This window comes from Erpetoichthys calabaricus, chromosome 6 (assembly GCF_900747795.2).
Source record: "Erpetoichthys calabaricus chromosome 6, fErpCal1.3, whole genome shotgun sequence".
In the NCBI taxonomy this organism is placed as follows: Eukaryota; Metazoa; Chordata; class Cladistia; order Polypteriformes; family Polypteridae; genus Erpetoichthys; species Erpetoichthys calabaricus.
The window spans coordinates 29052584-29069484 of record NC_041399.2 but is presented as its reverse complement, the minus strand read 5'-3'; the positions used below and the strand labels follow the sequence as shown (position 1 = coordinate 29069484).

The 16901-nt window shown below is 39.7% G+C and overlaps 1 protein-coding gene across 3 annotated transcripts in view; it reads left to right on the top strand.

Annotated features, from left to right (window-relative positions):
* zfhx4 (zinc finger homeobox 4) overlaps positions 1-16901 on the top strand; it is a 221842-nt gene that overhangs the window by 186960 nt on the left and 17981 nt on the right. For 2 of the 3 annotated variants that reach the window (XM_028803447.2, XM_028803445.2), the window contains exon 5: positions 4107-4229. The exons of the other annotated variant lie outside the window; for it this stretch is intronic. In XM_028803447.2, coding sequence (XP_028659280.1) covers positions 4107-4229 — 123 coding nt within the window. The remainder of the gene's footprint in view (positions 1-4106; positions 4230-16901) is intronic. 3 annotated transcript variants of the gene reach the window in all.

The window sequence follows — 16901 nt, the reverse complement described above, 5'->3', positions numbered from 1 at the left end:
TGACTGCAGCAATGTACAGAGACATCCTGGATGAAAACCTGCTCCAGAGCGCTCTTGACCTCAGACTGGGGCGACGGTTCATCTTTCAGCAGGACAACGACCCTAAGCACACAGCCAAGATATCAAAGGAGTGGCTTCAGGACAACTCTGTGAATGTCCTCGAGTGGCCCAGCCAGAGCCCAGACTTGAATTCGATTGAGATCTTAAAATGGCTGTGCACCGACGCTTCCCATCCAACCTGATGGAGCTTGAGAGGTGCTGCAAAGAGGAATGGGCGAAACTGGCCAAGGATAGGTGTGCCAAGCTTGTGGCATCATATTCAACAAGACTTGAGGCTGTAATTGCTGCCAAAGGTGCATCAACAAAGTATTGAGCAAAGGCTGTGAATACTTATGTACATGGGATTTCTCAGTTTTTTTTATTTTTAATAAATTTGCAAAAACGTCAAGTAAACTTTTTTCACGTTGTCATTATGGGGTGTTGTGTGTAGAATTCTGAGGAAAAAAATGAATTTAATCCATTTTGTAATAAGGCTGTAACATAACAAAATGTGATGTGCTGTGAATACTTTCCGGATGCACTGTATGTGAGATGTAGAACTACATAGTCCTTCACAGTCAATGTTGGTACAAGTTGCTGACAAGTTCTTTCTTTTCAACTGTACCAGTGCAGGGTGATGACTTCGATTAGTTCCCCAGTAAACCAGTGGCTGATTTTGTCTAGGAATTGTGGGCTATCCATTTTGGAATAAGGCTGTAACATAACAAAATGTGGAAAAAGTGATGCACTGTGAATACTTTCTGGATGCACTGTAGATTTGAACCCATCTTAGACGGGTATCACAGCTAGTCCTTTAAAATTTGTTTAAAAATGCAGATGCATATCTGTCAGAATCTGTTTTATTCACTCCACATTTGTATTTCTGTGTCCCACAGTAGTGCATTTCATGAAATCGTATCATAGCTATTGAATTGTTTTATGTTATATCGCGATACATATGGCCAATGTTGTTTTTATTGCAAGGCGTTCAGCAGTTTGAAAGCTTCTTGCTAATCACCCCCATCCCTAAATCTTTACTTCTTGCCTTTCTTTCGTAGTCAGCCCAATCAAAAAGCTCTTTCTGCAAGATGAATTAGTGAAGGTGTTGATTGATACAGACACTAAAGCAGACATAACAGTCCATCAGAATGCAGATCATGAAGTAAAAGTAATACTTCGTCCATCTGTTTGACAGCTGGTTTGCAACAGAACCCTGAATACAGAGTGGCACTCAGATGCCGGAACTGGGGATGTTTGGACTCAATGGTTAAAAACAGCTCGCTCGTGGCAGTGAAGTGTAACTTTGAAGTCCATTTAAAAAAAGATGCCTGCGAGACTTCACTTGGCATCTTGTAAATTAATGATAGCATACTATGTATATTTATATACATCTAATTGTTTGTAATGTGTAATTATAATTTGTTTGAGACAGGCATGGATTTAATTTGCAAATTTACATTTTCTTTTTTAATTTCCTGCACGCATTTTAAGCCAACAAAATTTAGTTCGAGAAAAACCTGGAGAGTTCCCTAGAAGTTCATCTTAGTGAAAGGCATCCACAGGTCTGCTTCACTTTAACATCGCAACCACCCGCCTGTTCACTTCAAAGAGAGTACCAGTAGGCAGAAAAAAAAAATCACATAAGGAGGGCAGTTTGACCTCCAGGGGTTATTTGTTTGTGGCTTGGTGGGGCCTGTGTAGCGCTATCCCCAGTACTGCTGTTAGCGATTAAGTTGATGGGCAAAAGACTATCCCACAATCTCTCCCCGCTGCTGACACAGAGCCTTTCTTCGCATTCAGATTACTCAAACTGTTGCCAGGGTCAGGCCGAGGTCAGACACCATGATGATGTATAGGAAAGTATGTCTGGGAATTTCTCTCGTTCTCGGAACGCATACCAGAAAGGCAGCAGAACACCCTACAAAAATTGTCTGATGAGACCCAGATGATAGCCGCTCTTTTTACTACCTTCATAATTTGCCTTTTCTCCAGCCTGACATTCCATGTTTTATTAATGCAGTCCACGATAGCCTTAAAAATTTTATGTCCCCTTGAGGTAAAGACACTCGGTAGCAGTTTGACACTTCATTTCCAAGCCAAGGGGAATGGGTCAGTAAATCCAGCTAAAGGAAGATTGGGTGGGGAAGGGGGTGTTAGGGGAGGATAAAGTAAAAGGGCAAGAGGGAGAAAAAGACAAGGGGGCTGGCACTGGCTGGAGTAGGCCCCGAGGCCTGACGCGGGAGGCGAGACTCGCGTGCCTGCGCGTGTATGTGTGTGCGTGCGTGTGTGTGTGTGTATACACACGGCAGTAACAAGGCCCAATGTGGTCATGATCACAGCCTCCCAGCAGCCCAAACTGTGCTCCCCTACCACCTTTACAAATGCAGCCCTTCTCTGCCTACTGTGACGCGGGAGCCTGCCGAGACTCTCTGTTCTGATTAAGCGTCAGGAGTGACAGAGCTTAAAAACCTGGAGCAGCCAGCGCGCATGCATGGCTTCCTCCTCCTGTCTCTTCTCTTCCTTCTTTCCCTGCTCCTGTTTTCGGTGCCTTGGCTACTGCACATGCTTTATGGTGACCATTGCATCCTAGTTAGTCATGCAAAGCATTTGAAAAGGCAAGCGAAAGCATGGCTCAACTCGGGGACACAATATGGTGCCTTGACAGCCACCCCCTTTCACCATTGTGTGCTCAGCATCACCAACCAGGAACAAAAAAAAAAAAAAAAAATCCGTTTTGATTTTTTTTTTTGCACACAGCTGCAACGTATGACAGGAAATATTTCATCCCGCTGTCAGAATATTATTAATAAAACATCGGGGAGCAGAGTGCGCCGCGATTTCTCCCTTCAATCACTTTCAGCATCTGCGATTAAATGTTATGCTGGATATAATTTCCAGTTAATGTGTTGCACTTAAAATGTCGGCGTGGATGGCATGCGTGTGTGCGTGTGTGTGTGTGTGCGACCGGGGTGGCGTCTGGGAGAAGCGGGATCCGAAAGGGTTAATTATGTCGGGTTCCACCACGGACGCCTCGCCAAATGGAGATCGGGTGGGTGATTGTATGGAAATGTGACGGTGACCTTTTTGCCATATCATGGTCAATTTATATGCTTATTAAGGCTTTATAAAAGTGATGAGCACAGCGCTTTGAGCCCCATTTTCTCTCCCGCTCCAAATTTATTTAATTCTTAGCAGGTCCTACAAATATGATTTTTATTTTTACACTGCAGTGGAACCAGCATGTGGTGCTGGGGGAGTTGGGAGCCTGGTTATCTGGCATTACTCAGACTGCTAAAAATTCATTAAAATGTGACATCAGCGCAGTGAGAGACAAATGATCACAGGATGAAAGGGAACAGTGGGCCTTTCACGGATTAGAGCAGCACAGCCTCAGCCTAGCAGCTAACAGCATAAACAGATTAATCCACTAGCAGCATAGCTAAGATACACAGAATTATTAAACAAGGGGTCAGCTACAGCAAAGATTTCCTTGTAATCTGTCTAGTGCTAACAATGCGGAGAGGTGTGTGATGTAGAAATGCAAAGGGAGCACCATTATGTGGCACTAACAGCGCCCCCTATAGGAGGAAGGCTTTGTGGGATAGGTATATTTTTCTATGTGCTTCATTGTTTGTGCCTTATCCCTAACCCCTTAACCCCCCTACCCCACTCCCTGCAGTAGTAGTAGTAGTAGTAGTAGTGTCCTTTCAGAACGAGAAAAAAGAAATGGAATAATTAAAGCGTGATTGAATTTTATATCCTGCGCCATATTGTGGGAACAAATTTTTTCTTTTTTTTTGTGTGGAAAGAGTATTATGCTAGCAACATTAATGTAAATATACTTTAATTGGAGCTGGTCATCTTATCATCAATAATGTATCTGATCATTAATATTTTAAAGGCCAAGCACAGCAAACTGTGTTTTTTTCCAATTAACTGCTCCAAACTGACTAAAAGCACAAGGCAGGTGAGCGCTCCCATGCATTAAGTATGCTACTTGTTGGGGGGAATCGCTTCTTTTATACCTACTGAAGTGCACTGACCGAGGGCCGCTTGTATGTCTTCAGTTGCAGAGGAACCAGGGGACGACTCGGATGGACCCGTTAAAACAGCCACGCCGGCAGCAGCTGACGACAAAGACCTGAGCGAGAAAGACAGCAAAGAAGGCAAGCCGGCCGAGAGGGATTCCGGTAAGGCTCTGCTGCTGCGCCCCTGCTCCCTTGCCCTGCTCTTCGTTTCGTTTCTTGCAGTTCGGTCCTTCTTGCTAATAATCACTGCATGTGTGTATTGCATGTGATTTCCATCAGTAGCCTCCCATTGACCTATTTTTAATCATAACCATCTGACAGGATAGATGCGGATAAGTTGAAGAATATTACAGAATGACCAGTGAGATTATTTTTTAATCAAATCAGTTTGCCTGCTTGTAATTTTTTAAGCGCCTTTCATTAATCTTTGCTGTACTTGTGATTCCTCTGATGACATATTAATTTTGCGTAAGCGTGGGATTAGATACCACTCATGTATATTTTTCTAATATAGTGGTGCACCCTTGTAACCCTTAAATTAGTTTTTTTTTTTAATTTCTCCTTTTTGTCTCTTATCTCGAACTGCTAAAGGTTCAGCTGGAACAATTGCAAGTTATTTTAATTGTTAGAGAATGCTGTTTCTTTTCTTTTTTTCCCCCAATTTCTTTGAGGTGAATACATGAATAAAAGCAACAATCCAAAAACAAAACTCAAATAAACCTGGAAAGCCAAGCGAGAGCTAGCATCTGGCACTGATACCTCAGGCTTTTGTTGTGTTTGATTTGGCCAATATGAATTCCTACATGCTTTTTTATGTATGAGATGGAAATCTATGGTCCAAATGAATATTACATTGGATCTTTTTACTGCACGCTATACCTAGTTACATTATCTTGGATTCAGTGAAGCAGAAGAAATGCTGAAACAGGTTGGAGCCTATTAGTTGAGGTGCTCATCTATCTTTCCCGTTGCTCTCTGACAGGAGCATCTGAAGAGGCCTCTATTTGATGCATTTGCGTCTTGTTTTACAGAAAACATCATTTAATATTAAAGAAAGGACAAAAATCTGCATTCAAGTTAAATTACCCTTTCTATTTTTTGCAACATGGAACTTTTCAATTACTTTGCACCAATTTCGCGTAATTTTTTTTAATAGTGCCCAGGTTTCAGGAGGCCAAGTAATTTGACTCAAGCTATTGTTAGGCACAGCGGTGGCATCGCAACATCTGCTGCCTTTTGTTGCTACAAAAATCATATCCACCAGTAGTTAAGGAACAGGGTGGCAAATTACCCGGCTAGCAGCAGAAAAAAAAAATAAAGAAAACAAAGGTAACAAGCACTCGAGATTACCTTTGCATCCGTATTAGGGGTGGCACTAATTTGCAACTCTAAAATGGATTCTTTGTTTTTAAGCAGACGCTGTTCGCCTATTGAGATTGGGCACCAAAAGCACTATATGGATACAAAGGTTGATTTCATAGTCGCACTAAAGTACAGTTTCACTTCGGATGGTGTGCAAGCAAATAAATGTTAGTATGTGAAAACTAAATACATACTATAAATGTGCACCCATACACATACAAATATACAGTGTATATAATATACAGATACTCTTACATCAGCATGGCTGGAAATGGTCTGAAGTGGTTAAAAACACAGTTTGATGAAATCTTTCAGTGGTGCAGTAAAGAAGGATAACTAAAAAAAAAAACAAAAATGTAGGATATTCAGTAATAATATTAAGACTCTTTGTCTGTTTCCATTGCCCATACATAGCTTAGGAATGATTTGACACATGAAAATCTAGATTTCCACGGATTTTTGGTGGAGGTCCATTGCTGCTAATCATCACCTTTATTTTGCAATTTAAATGATTTTTTTTATGATGTAAAGGCTTCTAGTGAAACCACCCAATATTTGTAATGGCATATTTATGTAAAGTCTAGTGAATTCAAATTGTAGTGCCTTACTCGGTCATGTGTATCTTTAGAATTTAAAATCTGCTTCAAATTTCAGTTATCAGTGCATCAGTGCTTAATTTTATATAGTTCCTTTGTACAAACCTTTGTACTAAGTCAAGTAATTCATGTATATACTGTATATGTTTATATATATATATATATATATATATATATATATATATATATATATATATATATATATACACACAGGGGTGGGTAAAAGTAGGTTTACAGTCGTTCATATGGAAAAAGACATGCATGTTATTCTTGCTTATTCATGTTCTTCTACTTGCTAATAACAATAATAATAAGAAGAAAACAAATAAGACAAATAGTGCAAATAAATAATACAATAATTAATAAATATATAATAATACAAGAATAAACTCGGGTTTCACATACAACTGTAAGTCTTCTTTGGCCCACCCCACATATCTATATATATATATATATATATATATATATATATATGTATGTGTGTGTGTGTGTGTGTGTGTGTGTGTGTGTAGCTTCCCTGCATTCCTCTCAAGGCAAAAAGTCAGTCATATCAGTCTGTGCTGTGTATTGCACTTCTATACTGTGTCTTTCTGTCTTTTCAACCACCATAAAGATAGTAACAATAAAAGGACAAAGAAAAAAATGTTAACATATGTTGTGTAATAAATTCCTTTCAAGACAACCTTCTTTTGATTTCTGTTTCTCTTTTTGAAGGTGAGCTGAATATCCTCCTTCAGGAAGCAGATGCATGGTATATCAAGGCAGTCACCTTAAATATTTTATTGATTTTTCTTATAGTTTGCTCTCCCTCTGTGTAAATGCGCATGTGTCTTTCCCCAAGTATACATACATTTACAGAAATAAGTACAGATATACACACACACACACTTGTACAGTAAATAGAAAATACACATGCACAGACAATGGGTGGAGAAGGGAGTATTGGGAAAGGATAAAATAACACAATATTCACACACACAGCTATTTACTGTATGATGTATGATTGCCTACTGTATATATTACACATGTAAGTACATATATATCTAGAACTGCATGTGTATATGTGTAGACATGGACATAATTAATACGCATGCCAACTCAAATAAATAAATGTGCTCGCACATGTATACATACATACATAATAAAGATATAAATATACTGACATGCACACATAATATACATTTGCATATATGCATATATTTACTATACAGGTGTGCACATACAAAAACATACATACACACAAGGGGAATATATATGTACATATATGTGATTTAAATACCTACACACATTTTCAGATTCGGGCGGCACGGTGGCGCAGTGGGTAGCGCTGCTGCCTCGCAGTTGGGTGACCTGGGGACCCGGGTTCGCTTCCCGGGTCCTCCCTGCGTGGAGTTTGCATGTTCTCCCCGTGTCTGCGTGGGTTTCCTCCGGGCGCTCCGGTTTCCTCCCACAGTCCAAAGACATGCGGGTTAGGTGGATTGGCGATTCTAAATTGGCCCTAGTGTGGGTGTGTTTGTGTGTGTCCTGCGATGGGTTGGCACCCTGCCCGGGATTGGTTCCTACCTTGTGCCCCGTGTTGGCTGGGATTGGCTCCAGCAGACCCCCGTAACCCTGTGTTCGGATTCAGCGGGTTGGAAAATGGATGGATGGATGGATTTTCAGATTCTGTATATGCTGTATGCACACACAAGTACGCACACACACACACTGTCATGGCTGTGCATTCATACATGTATAAAAGTAGACATTATTATTACTTGGCTGACACCTTTTATTCAAGGTGACTTACAACATTTGAGAAGCAATTGGTTACATTTCTTTTGTTTTTCAAATTGGAGTACGAGCAGGTGAAGTGACTGTCTTAGGGTCACACAGTGTCAGCAGCAGGATTTGAACCCACAGCGTCAGGGTTTGAGGTCTTTAGCCTTAACCAATACACCGCACTGCCTGTTTATATTTTTTTTAATGTTATAATATGCACCCATACCCATAATATACCTGTACATATGTAAATATATACCCATACAAATTAAAAGATATGTGTGTACTCGTTCATGTCTGTACACTAATAAACATATTCACAAATATACATTTGTACAAACGTAATGCAGACTAGGATATTGAGATTGTTATGTTCTTATTACTTGTAAATGTACATGGACACCCACTGGAGTAGAAACATTTATACACACATATTCTTCCACATACTGTACATATACACAAACATGTACTCATACTTGTCCACACACATATATGTATTATAGTGTCTTGAAATAAAGTAGAACAGGTATATTTATTTAACATATTTCTTAAACTTGGTGTGTTAAATTAGGTGCAGTGACCATGCTGAACTCACAAGAGGCTATCACAAGGCTTGCTATCCCTTGATCTCTTGGGTGTTCCTTGGACTTTAACATCTCCATGTGCTTTTCCACCCTACTTGGACTGATTCTGGAACTCTTTGCCAGGCTTATGATGCTAAATAAATAAATAACCTGCATAGCTTTTCTGTGAGGTGAACCAAAGTGAAAATGACTGCATAAAGCCATGTAATGTGGAAGTGCACAGATTCAAAGGTTTGCCTTTCTCTTCGCTGTCCAGCCGATATGGTAATGCCGTCCTATGACAATCAGCCATTATGTGGACTGAATAGAATGCAGATGGTGGAGGCCCAATTGTTTTTTCGAGGTTACAAAATGGAAACGTGAATCAGGCTGACCCTTTTAAGATTAGAATCTTTTAAAGAGAAAGGGATTATTGCATGAGCTTTGTAGCACTGTTTAGCAGATGAATTACTCAATTTAGCTCCAAAACTAGAGCTTGTAGAATGAGACTGTTTTCCGCGGAATATGCTCATCTAATACCTCATTTACATTGTCAGTTTAATCTATAGTGTCACTTTAGATTAATTATAATCCCAAATTGCATTTCCCATGCAAATGTATTAATCTGGATAAACTCCAGCTTAGTTTTAGCACTTCATAGAGATGTAACATGGCACTGACATGACTGAGAGGAGCACTTTTTAATAACACAGTAAATACAAGTGAGGATTCAAATTACCCTTAATTACGGCACAGAAAATTACCAAAACTCAGCTCAAATTAGTTTGAGAACTGCCATTGTTCATTAAAAAAGCCAACTAATTTTCTCTTTTAATTTCTCCCATAATTTAAATAATAAGGATAAGTGAAATTAAATTTAATGCATGCAAACTACATCAAGTGAGGAATATTTAAATTTCAGCTGTAGTTTGAGTGAGAGTTTGACTTTGCACATAAATTACAAGATTATAAATTAGCATTACTACTTTGTCTCCTTATATAACAAACAATGTGACATTTCGCCTTAAAGATGGGTTAACGTAATTGAATGCTTAAAAACACGCCGCTTTGCATTTGAATAATTTGTGTGTAAATATTTGAACAGATCAGCTATACTTTTATGTTATGTCAAAGCTGGAAATCCATATTTTGCCTATGGCACACTGTCGCCTGGCACTCCGCTCTTGTTGTCTTCTTTCTTGTTTGGATTGTGCAGATGCAAATTCTTCGCAAGGGGGCGGGGCTTTATGTTTATTATTTCCATGCTTTCATTATTCAGTGGTTAGTGCGGCAGCCTCACCGAGCACATCTTGGCTGCACCTTCTAGATGGGCTGCCAGCCTATCACATATCCCTAATCCTAACTTTACAGTCAACATGGCAACTGAGTTAATTGATCGATTAATTAAAAAGTTGCCGCTGTTTGTATGTTCTTCTAATGTGCATGAAGCTTTCCCACCAAATCTCAAGGATGTTTGCATTTTGCTCATTGGTAACTCTAAGCTGGTTGTGTGAATGAGTGTGTCATACGTGTGATGCTCATATAGCTTAAAAACAGGAGAACGTAAAAAATATCATAATCGATGGGAAACCATTCAGTCCATCAAGCTTGTTTGTTAACAGCAGGCCCTGCTTTCCACACAACCTTGTATTGAAATTATCAGGTTAGTAGATAAATTGATTCATAGAATTAGCCCAATTTCAGTGAAGGTGTTCTGTGAAAATTAATCAAATAATTAATTAAGTTGAAAGGTCTAGCTATTGCAACATGTGACGAACAACTAGTCATTCCAGAATAGACTCTTGCTTGGCACCTGAGCTTCTCAAGATAGGTTCTGCCCCCCTGTAACCTTATGTTGGATTACTTAGCTATATAAAATTAATCAGCTAATGAATGAATTAATCAAGTTGACCTGGTGAGTATGACAAAACAGTGGTAGCCTCATCCACAAGTTTTTCGTGCCTTGCACCCGAGTCTCTTCAAGGTACTCTGCTGGCCCGTGTAACTTTATACTGGAATATGTTGGTTCAGAAAAGTGATTTAGTCATTGATCCAATTAGGGCTGTCAAAAGTATCAAAATATTAATAATTATCAATTGTGACATTTTAAAAATTGTTTCTGCACTCATTTTTATAGCATCGGTTCCATAGTCTACATTACGACTGCACTTCTTATAGGTTGCCAGAAGGCCTGGCTGGAGTGGAATCCCCATTTTCACCCACTCACAGGTGTTAATAACATGGCCTTCACCAGCACACTTAATATACAAAGAGGTAAGCCGGAGTGGCATCCGGGAATACTTTGGCTTTGGAAAACCACAAGATACACGCAAGCCTGTATGCAAGATACCAACACAGTACCAACTAAAGGGGCTAACGCAACCACTTTAGCCAAACGTTTGCAGGACGTACACGCAAAATAATACAAAGAATTTCGAGAACTAGGTCTTATTTCTATATTACGGAAACATTAATCAGTATAAGATTGTAAACTGTTGAGTTTGAGGTAGGGTTTTATCCAGTTAAAAATGTTTTTTGGCATTTAATTAAACGTTTAATGTGTCCGAAATTATTTTTATCTGTGGGCCAGTGTTTTTCTGGGGTACAACCCTTTAGCACTAGGGCTGATTTTTAAACCCTCACCACAAAGTGTGCAGCTGTATAGCATTTCTCCCTTATTTTATTTTGTGCAATTTTCAAATTATATTTTGTCTCATTTACTATGTAATGTAAGGTGCTATAACATTTCAGTGCTCAATTGCATAAGCAGTGGGGCTACCCCTCTGTGTGCTCAAATACTCAGATTTGATTTATTTTCAATTGTTTACAGAAATTTATTCTTATCTTTTGCAAAAGACTGCACTTCTTGAAGTATTTGAATTTAAGGAATACAATTTCTATTTTTTGTTTTCATCAATGTAAAGATTTTAATGTATACAGAATTTCAACTTATTTAAGAACATAAAATGCTGTCTAGTGCAGATCCTTCTAAAGGTTCTCAAGGTTTCTTCTTCAACTCCATGACTTAGTAGTTTGTTCCAGATTCCCACAATTCTTTGCTTAAAGAAGTGCTTCCTGGCTTCAGTCCTTAATTTACACTGGTATCCTTGAGTATGTGATTCACCGTTCAGTAGAAAGAATTCTGCTGGATCTATTTTATTAACGTCTTTGAGGATTCTGAGGACTTGGGTTAGGTCCCCACGTAGTCTCCTCTGCTCGAGACTATCCAGGTTTAATTGTCTGTCAGAGTAAGACATGTCCTTAAGTCCGGGGATGCCCCTGGTGGCTCTTCTCTACACAGCTTCATGTGCTGCTGTGTCTTTCTCGTAGTGTCGTGACCAGAATTGCACACTCTACTCCAGATGCAATTCTCAATAGTGCATTCTCACTAGCCTAAGCATAACCTGTCTTGATTTATATTCAACTGTTTTTAAGGTATTAACATTTTATTTGCCTATTTAATGGCTTCTGCATGTTGCTTAGACAATGAAAATGTTGAGTGAACATGAACCCCGAAATAACATTTTTATTGAGCTATAATATGTACTGTATTGGGTATTGAAAATAGTATAGAATTTCAATACTTTTCTTATTATCATATCAAACTTTGATATTTTGCTATCATGAGCATAGATCAAATTAAGATATCAAAGAGTGGCATATGATAGACTTGACAGCTCACCCAGATTGGTGCCTGCATTGTGTCCTCCTGTCTGTGACCTTGAACTGCAGTACGCAGGTCCTGAAAATGTATTTATAAATTAATTAAACTGGCCAAGAGAGTGGGACCTGTGATGGAGTAACCTGTCCTGGATGGTGCAGCTTCCCTATGACTTTGCATGGAATATGGGAGTTGAGAAAATTGAAAAAAATTAATAAACCAATCAGACAAATGATTATAACTAATCATTTAATAACATTGGGACATGTGAGGGACTCACTGGCTTCTGTCTTAGATAGATAGATAGATAGATAGATAGATAGATAGATAGATAGATAGATAGATAGATAGATAGATAGATAGATAGATAGATAGATAGATAGATAGATAGATAGATAGATAGATAGATAGATAGATAGATAGATAGATAGAACTGTATTTGTCCCCAGAAAAATTTTGAATAAATTAAGAAAAAGTTTAGAGACACAGTCCTTGAGACTCTCAAGCTGCAATCGTCCCAACAGATAGTCCATTATCCAGGACACCGTAGGCTCATCCACCTTCATGTCCCTGAGCTTACCCATTAACAGGGATGGCTGGACGGCATTGAAGGAGCTGGAGCAGTCAAAAACGTAATCCTCAGTGAGTGTGGCCAGCTTTGACCCGTTGAGGGTAAGCCTTGTGGAGTAGACAGATAATTGTGTCTTCCACTCCAATCTTTGTCCGATAGCCAAACTGCAGTGGGTCCAGGTGGTCTACCCGAAGAGGACTCATACATGTTCTGTCTGATTCTACTAAGACAGACTCTGAACCCCTGCAAACTTGCAGTGGAACTTCAGAATATGAATAGTAAAATATCCCAGACTGATGCTTCTCTTGAGCCCAATTCTGCCTGATTTAGAAAATGGTCCACTGTGATTGAATCAAGGTAGCTTCCTGTTTTTGCCCTGATATTCCTGCTTTTCACTCCTTATTCTGAGTTACATTATAATTTGAAAGAACAGTTATAACTAAAAGGATTGTAGGCCCCCGAAAATAATGTATCTTGCAATAATAAAAAAAAGTCCACTAATGTAAATTGTATGGTTACCATCGTCTGCCTGAATAGAAAGGAATTTTGTGCCCATTTTTACATTTTTTGACGTGACTGAATCCCATTGTTTTTGCAGGCTGGCCCCTTGTAATCAGAAACGTTTCATTCACATTGGGTACACGTAAAGCATCCCTTGTTTATTTAATATAGCGCCTTATATTGTGAGCACACCTTTTCCAAGCAGATCTGCACTCGAAGTGACCATACCTCTATTCAGGCATCTATGGGTCACCCCCTTTCATTTTATTAATTTAGGGCCCAGCTCATTGCCAACTGATGACGAGAGCAGAGAGCTGCGATGAGCAGGGTAGGTGGGAGTATTCCCATTAGCCATTTCTGTTTATTATGGAAGTTTGCAAGTGAGCAAAGCATATGGTTTACCTAAATTAGGAGACACATTCTGGACATTTTCACAGTCTCCCTTGACAGTGAAAAACAATCTGGCTCGGTCGTTTTGTGCGGCTTGTCGATCTCAGAACCCTAATGTGAAAGGCTGGGAAAATCATAAATCACCAATTTGATTTATTTTAGTCAAGTGCGCTTCAGCTTCTCCAAGACATATCTCATTTTTTTTTTTTTTTTTCGAAGTTAGGTGGGGGGGGCGACCAGGTGGGGGCAGTTTGGGGGCATTTATTTTAACAGAGTGTCTCTACATTGTTATGCCTGCTTTATTGAAAGGACAAGAAAAACGAAACAATAGCAAGGCTGGCCAAGTAATAAAGCAAGCCGTAATATTAAGGTCAGCAGTCCTGCTTTAAAATATTGGTAGTCGCCCCCCTCTCTCTCCCCCCCCCCCCACTTCTTTACCGCCCCAAACCAAGCCCCCCCCACACACTAACCATCTCTCTCTCTCTCTCTCTTTTTTTATTGTCGGTAAGACTGCATTGTTTTTAATCAGCAACTTTAGATTTTTGCAGCACGGAGATGATTAAAGGTTACCTTTCCTGAAGGACCTAGCCAGAGGGACAGAGCATGCAAAGAAAAAACAGACACATATCTTCTGCCATTTTCAGTTTTATTTATATACCGGGTGGGTCGCTGACCTTATTTTTAAATTAAAAGTAGTATTGTGCCATCTGGTATAATTTGCTCCATGATGTAAGCAGATTGTTGATTGAATAGGCGGGTGAAGAAAAATAAAAAAAAATAAAAAAAGAGAGAGAAAAATCATAAAGACGAATCCTCATGCACAGCATACAATCAGATTAGCCCTGGACTCTATATTTACATTGAATCTGATAGCAATCAATGGCTGGGCTTCATTGCATTGTGAAATGTATTTGCACCCCAGTTGTCCAGTGATAGTGTCCTCACCCTGGAAATAATTTAGTTGCAAATTGACTGGAAGATGGTGAAAATTGAAAGTTAAAATTAGAAATACTCATAATAAACATCAGGCAAAAAAAAAAAAAAAAGGAACGAAAAAAAGGTCAGACGATGCTGTGCGGTGATGAGATTGGAACGCTTGGTAAATGAGGTTTTCTGTTTGTCATGAAATGTATGTGACATGCCTACCTAACGCTGCTGTAATATCCAGACCAGTATAAAAGATTATCTGGCAATTTGAGGCTGGAGAGAATTCTCTGATGCTCTTGGAAATTAGTATTGTGCCCTTGTCTTTGATGTGTCCAATTTTTTTCCATGTCACTTAGCTAGATAGGCTATTATTTCAAACACAGTGTTTGATGAAAAGAACGCATCTACTTGCATCAGAAGAGATGGGGGTGTTGGGAGGGGGGCATTTATAAACATGGGGAGGATGACTGACAGACACACAGACAAAGCTTCCCTGACGCCTTACTGCATTAGTGTGAAACGGAACAAAAAGCATTCCGCTTAGAGGAGGAGGGCGAAAAATAATATCCATTAGTGTTGCTTTGCCTATTGTTTGAGCCTAGGTTTTGTTTTATGAAAAATATGTATATAAGGTTAATAGCAAAGCAGGGGCAGCCCGGGCGTAGTGAGCGCTAAATACCCACTTGTGACAAGTCCAGAGGAAATGTACATTGAGGCACAGATATACTGCGGCGTGAGACGCTGGGAAAGATAAAACTGGGCTCTCCGTGCCAGCTGACCCACTGGGGCGGCACTGGGAGCTGTAAGGGTCCACCTGATATTTGGGGGTTTGATACACATTTAGGGCCTTATATAGCGCACTTCACGGGACACGCCATCGCAAGTGAAGCTGGAAATGATTCAATCTGTGCCATTACTGTCACAAAGATACACATGCTGTTTGCATTTCTTTCATTGTACCACATTCAGGTTAATCGGCTCTTTCTCAGATAGCTCCTTTATGTGAACGATTCACTATCATTTATTTTTCATACAGTGCCTTGATGTGGTTGATTCTTAATTGGAATATAGAACCTGCTGTTTTCAACGTACTTACAAACCACTTCGTACAGTCATATGTTATTTCATGCTCAGTACAGCGTATATAGTGCCTTTCATTGTACCCACAGCACCAATCCAATCCACGTTATACACATAGCACGGCACAACTTTCATAGACATGCAAGTTCTTCTTATTATAATATTTTACTTATATAGTGCCTTTCATTGTACATAATGTACCACTCTACTTCAAATACATGGCACGGCACAACTTTCATAGAAATGCAAGTCCTTCATGTTGCTCTTCAACAGCATGTGATTGGTACTGCATTGTAATATTTTACTTATATACATTGTACATAATGTGTCAATTGGCTGTGCGATTGGCACTGCATTATTATAATATTTTACTTATATAGTGCCTTTCATTGTATATAATGTACCGATTGGCTGTGCGATTGGCACTGCATTATTATAAAATTTTACTTATGTAGTGCCTTTCATTGTACATAATGTACCGATTGGCTGTGCGATTGGCACTGCATTATTATAATATTTTACTTATGTAGTGCCTTTCATTGTACATAATGTACCAATTGGCTGTGCGATTGGCACTGCATTATTATAATATTTTACTTATGTAGTGCCTTTCATTGTACATAATGTACCGATTGGCTATGCGATTGGCACTGTATTATTATAATATTTTACTTATGTAGTGCCTTTCATTGTATATAATGTACCGATTGGCTGTGCGATTGGCACTGCATTATTATAATATTTTACTTATGTAGTGCCTTTCATTGTACATAATGTACCACTGGGCGGCACGGTGGCGCAGTGGGTAGCGCTGCCGCCTCGCAGTTGGGTGACCTGGGGACCCGGGTTCGCTTCCCGGGTCCTCCCTGCGTGGAGTTTGCATGTTCTCCCCGTGTCTGCGTGGGTTTCCTCCGGGCGCTCCGGTTTCCTCCCACAGTCCAAAGACATGCAGGTTAGGTGGATTGGCGATTCTACATTGGCCCTACTGTGTGCTTGGTGTGTGGGTGTGTTTGTGTGTGTCCTGCGGTGGGTTGGCACCCTGCCCGGGATTGGTTCCTGCCTTGTGCCCTGTGTTGACTGGGATTGGCTCCAGCAGACCCCTGTGACCCTGTGTTCGGATTCAGCGGGTTGGAAAATGGATGGATGGATGGATAATGTACCACTCTACTTCAAATACATAGCATGGCACAACTTTCGCAGACATGCAAGTTCTTCATGTCACTCTTCTACACCATGCGATTGGCACTGCATTATTATAATATTTTACTTATATAGTCCCTTTCATTGTACGTAATGTACCGATCCACTTCACATACATAGTCATGTCATTATTCTATACAGTACTTTAGCACATTTTATTTATTGAGTAGCTTTCATTGTCAACAAAATTCCCATCCACTTTATGCATATAGCACAGAGGAT